Source organism: Acanthaster planci, linkage group LG07 (assembly GCF_054643075.1).
Source record: "Acanthaster planci isolate LZ-2023a linkage group LG07, COTS_SCS, whole genome shotgun sequence".
In the NCBI taxonomy this organism is placed as follows: domain Eukaryota; kingdom Metazoa; phylum Echinodermata; class Asteroidea; order Valvatida; family Acanthasteridae; genus Acanthaster; species Acanthaster planci.
This window is the reverse complement of record NC_141783.1, coordinates 12,312,916-12,324,770: the sequence shown is the minus strand read 5'-3', so window position 1 is coordinate 12,324,770 and position 11,855 is coordinate 12,312,916. Positions and strand designations below refer to the sequence as shown.

Genomic DNA, 11,855 nt, shown 5'->3' with positions numbered 1-11,855 from the left:
GTGACTGAAACAAACCGCCCAGCTCAGCTTTTTTCAGCACTTGCCGTTTCGCTATCTACCTCAAACCTTTTCATTCCTTACATAAAACATACCAACAGGTGTTCTCACACTTACGACGAGAAAAAAATATTTTCTTTTTATGTACATGCCAAGAGACTTAACACGGCGCAACGCAATCCGACATCATTTTTTCAGTCAAACGTACGTGCGAAGACTCAGTTTCGACTTGTTATTTTTCCTTTCAGAAAGATTCTGGTGGAATTCCAAACCCTTATATTTTTGACATTTTTATATCTAAAATCAATTGTATTGTGGGCTTACGTTAGGCGTCGTGCCAAGGCTGCGACGCTTATGCCACTCGCCACGCCGTCTGCCCGGCCGCGCCCACTTGCCCCGCCCGCGCCGCGCGTAGCAGCAAAATAAGTAAAAGTAAAATATCAACTCTTGAGGGCGCTGTTTATTTATCTCTATCTCCACCCAACACGTGCAGAGTTAAACTTGTTTCCGGGTAAAGTAAATTCAGAATCAGAATTTGAAAATCATTTCAGAAAAGATGGCATATATGAAGGTTCTACTCCGTTCCAAGTCCACATTGCACCTAGCAAGAGCCCCCAGTCTAAGATCTTGGGCCACTTGTATGGGTGAGTTTAGAGTAGGCTTCATCCGTAAGGAAATCCCCGCATGCTCGTTGTTTGCATTTTGCAAAATCTCAAAAACGGCCAATTCATCGTTAGGCCTACATAGGCCTATCTCACTGTAAAGTAATTGAATAATGTCAGACAATCTGTGAAATCTCTCCGCCGGAAATACTGTTATTCTTGAGGAAAGAGAAATTTGGGAAAGATTCCATGCGCGGACGCTACTGCAACTTTGTTGACACTCTGTAACAGGGCCTGTGCATAAACAGTTTGAGACTGGTTTGAAAAATTCTGTGTTTTCTTAGTAAATGAATTGGTATTTTCCCTCCTTAACAAAACTTTTCTGGACATGTTGTTGCTTTCTGATGGCTGTAGGAAATAATTACTGGTGTCCGTATATGGAACTCTTTCCAAAATATGATTTTTTTCAATGGGCAGCGGGCCGGATGATCTTATAATATCATAGTCATTAATGGGAGCAACTAAAATGCATGTAATGTGTTCAGCTGTTGGAGGAGTCTGTATTAATGGGTAGAAGTAAAAGATGCCAAAGTGCATTTGGTATGCCCAAACATATTATTCAGTTATAAAATAGATGTACAACAGTATACATAGGCCTATTCAGTTAAGGAATTTCATATTTTTGTCCATGTCGTGGCCTAAGTATAAAAGAAAAATTGTGTTTTCAGTGGAAAATTTGGCTGAAGGTACACTTCTTTTAACTTACAAAAAAAAATGCAGTGTCTTTTGACGTCATAAAATGAAAATGTAGTGTCCAGTTGAGCGCCACATGACCAGAATGTAGCTATAGTGTTATTCAGAGGGATATAAGATGTCCGGTATTGAATTTTTTTTTAACTGTCCACTCGGTTTAGTTAATCCTACATTTCCATTTTTAAAGTGAAGTGAAATGACTGAGATTGTAATTGAGAAGAGGTAAGATGTCTTCATGGAGCCATCTCGTCGTTGAATTCCAGGAATTATAGCTATGGGACTGGGCCTGTTGATCTACTCCGATGAAGGCATCCTCTGGAAGTTGTTCTGGTTCTTCTGCACTGTCTTTGTTGCCATTTCATCGCTGGATGACTGGGAGGTGGGTTGGTCAGATTGCACAGAAATGAATCTGTTCCCGGAGCAAAATCTTATTGCTCACTTGCTTTGTGTTGCATCATGTCAATGTTTGTGTTTGTCACTGTGTATTTGGGTTTAACGAGCTTGTTGACCTTGACTGAGTTCAGTCCAGTATGTTGTCTGTAAATAACACTGCTCCTAGGGGATTGCTTTCTATCATTCTGATGTTCATATTAAAATAAGTTTGATCAAAATTTGATGATAGTCAGTGTAGTGAATGGAGGTTTTGCGTAGTAGCCATCTTGCAGGGCAGTTCTTTTTTCCACAGGGAAACCTTTGCTGTACATACTCTGTGGAACAAAAGCACAGGCTTCCAAGATGGCAGCCATGCAAACCCTCTACACATGCTTGTCAGTGATGGTTGGACTTACTAAGTTTCATACAGTGTACAGGACCTGTGTATGTAGAGATGTTCACACTTCTTATGTGTGTTTACAGGCTTGTCAAGTCTCAAAACTTACATGATTTGTAACATTTCTTTCTAGCTGAATTAATCCCTTTGAACATGGAAAAAAGCACTGATGAAACTTTAACTGTTAGTATAGTGATCGATTAACCTAGGTTTCTCAACACGTGGATCCTTTTCTCAACAGCTAAATTTGTACCAATCAAAACCAGTTTACCAGCTTACGTGAAGCCTGAACTGTTTATGGTCTGGCTAGTCCAATAATGTTATGCTTGCTTTCCGTCCCTTTAATTGGAGAGTTTGAAGATTGAGGTGAAGTTTTCTTTTGATTATGTCCTATGTTGTCCTTCCTTTAGGATTGTGTCATTGACAGAGAGTCCTCCGTGGTCAAGCTGGAGAGAGATAGACTTATGGAGAGGCTCGTCATGCCAACCCAAAAGGCCAGGAGTGGTAAGGGCTGTTGGGCAACGTCTTTAAAACTTTGGTTTCAAATGTCATTTACAGTGTAAAACCTCTTGGTGTGGCTTATCTGTTCCAAATAAAGGATTGGAGCTATGGCATAACAGTGAGAGGGTTTTTTTGGGGGGGTGTTTATTTGAATTTTAGTGAAAGCAGATAAATTGTGGCTTTCATAGAAAATGTGTACATTTCAAAATTTCAAAATGGTGGCAGGGGGACATGGACTTCTGCTGGAGGGTGCTTGTGCCTTATGTCACTGAATTGTTGTCTTAGTGTGCCCTACATTAATCTTGGGGAGCAAATTTGGGGACAAGACGCTTGAAGGTACAAGTCTTGGGATGTGCATTATGATCATGCTGCTTGTATTTTCCTTGGACTGTCATGCAGTAGCATAGCCAGGTTCATAGAGGGGGGCAAAAAGGCGGGCTAGAGTTCAGACAAGGGGGCTCAGGGAGCCCCTCAATAACTGATAGGGCTCCCCTATTTAGTCAAGACAAAATGGACAAAGTCATGACACCACATGAGTAAATTTTTTAATGTAAGTGCTGATTATTGCTTTGATTTGTGGGATGTAGTTGTTGCTGATATTTCGGAGGTTTGTCACGTTGAGGTGGAGCAAGAGGACATTCGGTTCTTTGGCCGTGGCTACTACGTGGCTCTCCACATGACCTCAGGAATGGTGCTGCCAGTTACAGAAAAATGCACCCTTGGAAACTCAAGGTGAGGGGGGAAAAAACAGTGTTGTTGGAACATACGTAGGATTCAGAAGGAGATTCAGATCCCCCAATTGTGTAGCCAACCTTTTGATGGAAAATTTGCAACATTGTCATCACTTACCAAAAGTTTTTTGTGTAAAGCAAATATTTAAAAAACAATGACAAACTGGACTTTGTTAAGATTTCTTTTCCTGTAACAATCAATTGTTTTTCTTCAATGTCTGTTTAACCAGTGTTCTTCATGTAGATTCAATATTAATGATGCTCGTTGGCGTCGTTGCATCAAGGTGATCCAAATTTTCCAGGCTGGGATTTGCTTTTTATCATTGCAGGAGAATTAGAATTGTGGAGGACAAAATTTAAAGCTTACTAAAGACATCTCTAAAGAAAAATGAACATGCTGTATTAACATCAATTCATCCTCCAATTTTCTCACAGAGAGCATCAACAGATCGCAGATGTGATCAAGGATTTCCTGCAGGAAGAGTTAAGCCGAAATCAGGAGCTATATGTTCGACAGGCTGACCAAGACATTTACTCCTCCTCGTCATCTTCAGATGAGGAGATTATTGATGCAGAGAACACCAAAAAATGATAGATGCAATGAGTTTACCAGTTGCTACTGCTAGGCCACATTGAGAACTGCCACACTTTCTTTTGTACTGTTTCGTGTTCTATGTAGTTTTGTGTATTGATCCACTCTAATTGCTTTGGACTCTCTTAGAAATTGTTCTCATCCATGGCATTAAAAGACCAAAAAGAAAACAAAAATGTACACACTGACAAACCAATAAATCATGGCATTTTTACCTTAGTGGGTAGATTTGCTGTTACGTGTTTTCTCGTTTCTTAGATCAACTTGAAGAAACCAGACAGGTGCACAAGAGCAACTCACCAGTAACCATCCACGATTCCTAGCAGCAGCCAACCAATCCTATCAATATCTTTGCCAGTTTTACCAGTTCAGTAATTGTAGATAATTTTAGTAAATTGGGACATCCCGAAATTTACAGAGGTAATAGACATAGCTGTGGCTTTGTTTATTGTGAGCTTGTGCATGTTGTTTTGTCTGCCAGCAGAGGCCTGGATCCAGCTCAAAACAGAAGATTCAGATGATCTCTTGCAAACTTGGCAACAAAGTTGAATGAGGTCTGGTTGTAAATTGAGGAGTGCCCTGAAAACCTGACTAATGTATCAGCACTCACTAAGGAGATGAGATGAGACAATATGAAGCAGAAATTTGTTTAGAGCAGACGCTTTGTACATTTATTTATTTATTTGTGTTGTAGACGTCCATTGTAATCATTTAAATATTGCTTATCCTAATCCATTTGCATGAATATGATTTTAATATTTTTGTAATAAAATATTGTGGAAGTTTTTATGTCTTGCATTCTATGTCTCAGTGTTTGGTGATCCCTTGTAACAAACCAGTAAAGTGTAACCTTTAAAATTCAGAACACGGAAAACGCTTCAGATAGGAAGAAAACACAAATGTTTATTCTCACCGTTTTTCTGAGAGAACAAAATATGATTGGTATTTACATCCAGATATCAGCTGAAAAACAAAAACCTCATTTATTAGAACAGTTGTCATTATTTTTCTCTCTCTGTTTGAATCTACAAATGAACAGAACCACCCCCCTGATTCTGGTTCCTTCGATATTTCAGAGCTTGTCCCGAAGTTCAAGGGAAAACTTACACCAGTGGCTGGGGGGGGGGGCAGGACAGAGGCGTAAGTGTCCCCCTTTGAGAAAACTATTTTTTAATGGTCATATTTTGGGGGTTAAAACCGCTAGCATTTTCCACCTTTCTTGGGAAAGTGGTCGGTCCTTTGTATATAAACCAAATTGAACGTTTCATATTTGAGACAGAGATCCTGATTTCCAGGGCACAGACGTCCACTGGGGAACACCCCTGTTATTCCACTGCACCGGTGCTAGATTTCCCGGTATCAAGCTTCCTAATCCTCCCACTGGCGCGTCTCTAAGATAACCAGTCGTATTACAGATCCACACCTTAATGCTACCCACTCTCTCTAGAGGCTCAGGGCACTCACTAAGCTTGCAACATGATACATGTTCCACGGAAAAAGAGCTTAACATTTCATTCAAACTTCCATTAGATGGAATCGGCATTGTCAATCGTAAACATAAGAATATATTTTTGCAGCTATTAGAGGCGTAAAGTCACAAACTCACGAACAGTTTATATGGTTTCATTTCTTTCTCTTTTGAGGGGAGTGGGGTTCCAGTTAGAGTTTTCGATTTTTTAGGTCAGGTGGTTATAATTTTTGTGTATTTTCCCTTTTCTCTGGGATTTTGACTTGCTTATTAAAGTACTTATTTTTTGCATCTCATATGCTGTTTTTGTTTTTTATTTTTTTCAGTTCATTAATTGTTGTCAGGGGTCTGGTCATACACATCTTCGAATGACAGGTTTGTAACTTTTGTATTTCCAAGACAGCCCCTGTATATAACTTTTACTGTTTTTATGCCTGAAGATTTAGAATAAAATTAAAATAAATAAATAAACAAGACATGTCTAATCCAACCACAATACCCTTGCAGAAAATCTGCGCTTCTGCGAAATTACTCGTTCAAAACCGAAAGTAGTTGCTTTGGTGTGAAAAGAGCTTGCCCTGTCAAAAGTTTGTAAAAGAGAAAAGGCGTAAACGACAATTCAACGCTCAGTAACACAAAATCTAACTGCTATTTACATTATAATTATTTCTGTATTTCCTTCTGCAAGTTGCCCGACCTTCGAAACTTTTTTCATATGCTTCTTTTCTGAGCCATCAGTCGATGGCTAAGACGTTATAGTACAGCTGAGGACTTAACATAAAAATGTGTATTCACTCAGTGTCGATAGATGCTTTATGTCTTGCACGAAACTAATGTTATGGACAATTTTTGTTTTGCTGATCGAATGCAAACATCTTTCGGAACTCCGCGAGTCAACTCGCCTATCGCCCGGCGAATGCATGCCAGACACAGCCTTGAGGGTTTGACCAGAAGAGGGCGCGCTTCATTTTACACGAGCCATTCCCGATCGTGCCACCCTATCCAGCAGCCTGCGCTGCTATCGCGCTCGACGAATCGAGCAGTTTTCAAAAAGAGGATTCGTTAGCATTAACAAGTCATCCTTGATATCGAAATCACTTACAGACAAACAGTGTTCAGACCAAATGTGAAAGTCCCTAAAACTTCCTCAATAATTAGTATCTTGGGGCTTGTGTAACAAAATATTATCTTTTGTTGAGCTAAAGCTTCAAAATCAGGGGGTAGTAATTAGGCGTATTGAAAACTGAGCCGAGATTTGGGAATACCATAACGTACCGTGTCCATATGTATATTGCAAGTCCTGTTATCCTTGATGACGTAAACTCTGTGCTGTTGATGATACCGCCAAGAGGGCCATGGGATCAACCATCTCGAATTTATGAAAACACTGTCAAATCATCTTGGCAATTCGAGCTTCTCTTTGAGGGATATGTGCTGATCAAGTGTGAGGACCTCTTGAGGGGCCTTCCATTTGGAATCTGTTTCAGTCGGATTTGGAACTTGGGAAAAGTTGCGACTCGATGTGGTGACTGGGCGCGGGCAGGCCTAGCTGGAAACCGCAACAGCTCGTGCCGCGTTGAGTGCACTGGTAGATGGAGAGCACTCAATTCAAACACGCATGAATGGTTCGGTTCTGTAAACATGGGGTTTTGTTGTAACCGGCCTTGCGAAATGCAGAACTGAAAGTACTGAAAATGTCTAGAACCTTGCTCGTCAGGAATAACCTTTGGATTATTTCTCACCGAATCTACCACATCTAGCAGCCAGGGCCAAGAATTCCCCATGCATTTGCTTGGAATTTCGTGGATTGGATAGCGTCGAGCCAGAGAGACCATGGGAAAAGATATGGAGCTACTGAAGGCTGTGAAAGAAGAGGACATTCCGCAGGTTCAGCGAATTATGACCAAACTCAAGGCAAAACAAAGTGAGTTGACCAAAGAGGTTTCACCGTTTTCTATCTTTTCTTTCAATCTTTGTATTTTTAACCAGTAAAAGATACAGTAGGCCCCAGGGAGAAAATGTTTTTGAAAAATGAAACGCACTGGCCCTTTGACACAGACCTAGTTGTAGCATAGCAGGCTACAACTTTCAAGTACAAACTGTACCTGTGTTTCAGCTTTAAATAAATAACAGGGGCCTAATAAGAGAAGTTGGATTTTGTCGGGTAATCACTGTCTGTATTGATGATATCTAATATATTTTGATTCAGGCAAATAGGGAAATGAATAGAACATCTCAGCCAGCATGGCCAGGGCAAAAGGGAAACCTTATTATGTGAGGTGTATTGACTGTCGTAAGATTAAGTTTGATTAGTACGTGTACTAGTAGTCAACATCATTCTGTTGCTGATCTACATGTAAGGCCATTACTAATGTAATTTCGTGTACAGTATTCTTCCTGAGTCAACTCCATTGACTCCACATTTATTAAGAATACATACAATACAGCATGTTGGTAATCTAAAGCTATTGTCATTCATTGCTGGGTACCAGATTAAACGAATTCCGTGAAAATGTGAGAGATAACCCAGTGATTTGCCATAAAGTACAACATTTACTGTACATTCTGCTAGGCAGGTTCTGGTGCCAGGGATATCTGCTGTCTGGCTTTCCTGCTTTAACGAGGATCACGCGCACGTGTTGTGTACACACAGAAGCATGATAACACAGAGGCACAATATGTACAGTATGTACCGTACATGTACGTGTACGCAGCATGATATGTTCACATATTGTACTTGTATGCATTAATCTTTCAACCTTATCCAGTGTTGTGCACCAGTGTGCAATTAATGTACATACATGTAGATGTTCACTTAAATTTTAAGGAAAACTTCTACATGTATGTACGTGTATGCCGCAGATGGACCTCGCTTGGCAACCCGTGCACAAACCCTATGAGACTGGTCTGACAAAATTCTGATGGTTTTCTAAATGAATACTTCAATATTGTCACTGTTAAATTTGACATTGTATTGCTTTTAGATGGCTAATAGGTCACTGTAGGAAGAAATTAATGGTGTCCATTTATGGTATTCTTTACCAGCTGAAAAGCTTCAGTTGAGTGAAAATAATGTGCAGTTATCTATTTGAGCAGGCACATAACAGACCCAAACTCATCTCATTAGAAAAACACCCCGTTCTTAATTCAAAACCGTAAAATTCCACCCCTTCATCCACCTTCTCGGTTGAGTTCCTCTGACTCAGAGATCGGTCCCAGTTGCCCCACATCAAATGACAAATGGTGTGAACAATGCGGAGACCCTTCTGGACACCATAAATAGGCAGATGGTGCCGTGAGATTGGGTGTAACTGACCATGGCAAACTGACGGGTGGTTGCCCGTGGTTTGGTTATTTTTAACTTTCTTGAACAAATGAACCATTGACAGACATTGTCCTTTTTTTCACTGGAACTCCAGGATCAGTCTCGCCATTGCAAACTCTCACGATCCAGTTATCTGTCACAGTTGTATTAATACTGGAGATGTAATTTCAAAATAAATAAATGAAGAAAAGTAAAAATATAAAGGCGAAGGGGGAAATCAGAAAACAAGAAAAAAGGCATGGCAGAACTTCAGGTACACATAACGTTGTGCCAGTGTTGCCAGCTGGCAAATATTTTCCAGCACTGGCTGTAAATCTGCATAATTCGGCCAACAAAATGTATTTAGTGTTGCAGAAAATCAGTAAGTGGCAGCAGAAATACTGCAGTGGTATACCGGTACATGTACATACAAGTACATATGTAAATCTCCCCATGCCTCAGCTACCGTAAGTCAAGATGTAGGAATTGTGACAGCTTTTCGTGGGTCTGTTTGCACCGCTGCAAAGAAATTCCAAGCTGTGAAACTGAACCTGTAAATGAAGTTAACTTCAGCCCAGGAGTTGAAGCATAGTTCAGTTGTCGGGCCTCATGCTGTGGTGGTAATGCAGTGCTTGCTGTTGGGTGCATGCAGCGCACACCACTAGCACACTGGGCCTGAATGAAAGCATCTGCATGGAGACATGGATAATGGTAGTCCCTTACACATTCTTATTAAATCAATGATGTGGTGCCGATTGTGAAAATTAAATCAGGCAATGGTTTCAGAAGAAAAAGTGCGAGAGTTACATGCAGGTTAATCTGTCCATCTTGGTTGGGAAGAACATTCAGAGGATTATTGACTCTCCCCCTCTGCCAAAAAGAGAAAACCTCCATTATTTCCTCTCAAGTTTAATCATAATAGAGCTGGGGGGTGGAATCTGTCCTCCCCTCCCTCGACATTTGCTCCTATTTCATCACTGTGTATTTTGTTCTGGTGCTGAGCCTTCAGTTGAAGTACCGGTAATGTCTTTTAACGTCTTGACACCAATGTTGTGAAAGTCGGATGCACCACTCTGGCGCATGGCCTACATGTACATGTATTTTTTGCTGAGACTGGTCAGCCACAAAAGCATCAGTTTTCCATTGAAGTGCTTGATGACACATACGGGTATGTGGCCTTGAACTTCAGTTGACCGTATTATCAACAGAATCATGCACTGGACTGAGTGGAAACTTCACAGCTGGACTGATGATGAATGTTTGTACACGCATGCAAAGTTTCACAGAGATTTGGTATGGTACCGGTATGGCTGAGTTCTTGGGGGATGCGTCTCCCCCAGCTGATGGTAAGATGACTAAGAACGGAAAGAAAAACATGAGGCTTTTTAAGGGTTAGAAGTCTTTACTACCAACACTGTGGATGCTGGTAATTGTTTGCTGCATCTCAGCTTCTTTTGCTTTCTTTTTTTGGGGGGGGGAGTGATGGTAATTTTTTTGATAGAAATTATCATTTGCATCAAACACAGGTAAGAGTGCCACTCACGGATGACTCATGAATACAAAAGAAGCCGAGGGATGCAATGTATTAAAAAATTGCCTTGCATGTAGATAAGTTTAGGCTTCTAAAGTGCAACTTTGTTTTGTACACTAAAGTAATGTGCTTTCATTTGTGGGGCTAAAATGTGGGGTGACGTTTCTTCCAGGGCAATAAAACTTAAAGTTCTGATTGTATTGTCTGTAGTTCAGTGTTCAGTGAATATTAAACTAAACAGTGTTTAGTTTTTACAAAAAGCATGTTTATCTTGAAATGTTGTTTGTGAAAAACTGTAGATCATGAACCATACTTCCATTATTATTTATGGCTTTCTAAAAAATGAGATCTTGCTGTTATATAAATTGAAGTAAATTAAGTATACCATCCAGAAAGAAAAAGTTTAATTGAACTTATACCTGTAACTGGAATGGCTAAAAGTTGAACGTACGTGTACACTGTACATGTTTATGTACAATGTACTGGTAATTCTGAGAAAAGTACTGTACATTCTAAAAGGCGAGGAAATTCTAAAGCCAAAGAAGCAGTGGCGTCCACGAACGATGATGAAAAAAAGGAAAGTATGTGTACATGTAAATCAAAGTCTTGCCTGGAGCACTGGGGGAAGAAAAGTGCAGTATTCACTTGCCATCCTGGAATGCATTTGTTGTTATTAAGTCACTGGCATTTCATCGTACCCCCTAATGTGTCGACTTGTGACAACACCAGGCCCGGACGGGGTCGCGGCTGTCAGGTCTCATTCCGCCTTTCATCTCCATCCTGATGCGGACAACATGAATGTGTGGACAGGGGCCAAATAGCTGAGGTCTGAGTTTCCTCCTTGCTGCTGGTACATGTACATGTAGCTAGGGTTCATGCTTTAGCATGCATGTTAAGGTTCTCAGCCTGAGTACCTTGTGATGTGCGCTCCTGAGACTGCAGTTGACTAATTGGTGCTAAGCATTTTACATTAACTGACTAAGCGGTATGCTTTTGACAGCCATTTAGAGAATGGACTCCTTATCATTCCACACATTTCACGTTCTGTAGCATTGATTCGATCATGTACAGGTGCATACATGTACTGGTAATGTGTTTCGTAAATCTGTTCAACACAGAATTTGGCAAGTTGAAAGACATTCAGACTGAAGACCTCTTTTTACATGTACATCAGCAGTCCATGTGTAACTGAAAACCCTTTTTTAATTAATGAATCCAAAAGCTCAACTTCTGTAAGATCACACTGGCATTTGGACTCAGTGTATGCTGCTGTTGGCTGGGTGTACTGGAAGGAATGTCTAACTTGACCTTAGCTTGTCTGATTTTGGCCAGTCAGCCTTCTTTTTTTTCACCAAATGCAACAGTTTGAGTATGCATAATTTATGTTTGTGTGGAAATGCTGCAAGTAAAAAGAAATTGAAAAAAGGAAGAGGCAGTTAACTGGTGGAATAACCCATTAAGTTAAGAGTGACTAAAAGTTCTAGTAAGTAGTGTCATGAATCACAGATGATTGATTTCAATTCTCTTTGGGAATTCAAGCAGTATCTGAATTCTCAAGAATTCTTGTCAAGTCTGCCGCTCACTCTGAAGAGATTTTTGCCTTCACC

At 40.4% G+C, this 11,855-nt stretch overlaps 2 protein-coding genes across 2 annotated transcripts in view; both read left to right on the top strand.

Annotated features, from left to right (window-relative positions):
* The first annotated feature begins 461 nt into the window (after positions 1–461).
* cybc1 (cytochrome b-245 chaperone 1) lies at positions 462–4,734 on the top strand. Its single transcript, XM_022239805.2, has 5 exons — positions 462–641; positions 1,616–1,731; positions 2,532–2,625; positions 3,210–3,354; positions 3,789–4,734. The coding sequence occupies exons 1-5, from the start codon at positions 554–556 to the stop codon at positions 3,943–3,945; spliced, it is 600 nt and encodes a 199-aa protein (XP_022095497.2). The 5' UTR covers positions 462–553; the 3' UTR covers positions 3,946–4,734.
* A 1,976-nt stretch (positions 4,735–6,710) lies between these two features.
* The window catches only part of LOC147798644 (uncharacterized), a 36,847-nt gene continuing 31,702 nt past the window's right edge, over positions 6,711–11,855 (top strand). The window contains exon 1 of the mRNA XM_087139487.1: positions 6,711–7,337. Within this exon, the coding sequence (XP_086995613.1) occupies positions 7,247–7,337 (91 nt within the window). The 5' untranslated portion in view covers positions 6,711–7,246. The remainder of the gene's footprint in view (positions 7,338–11,855) is intronic.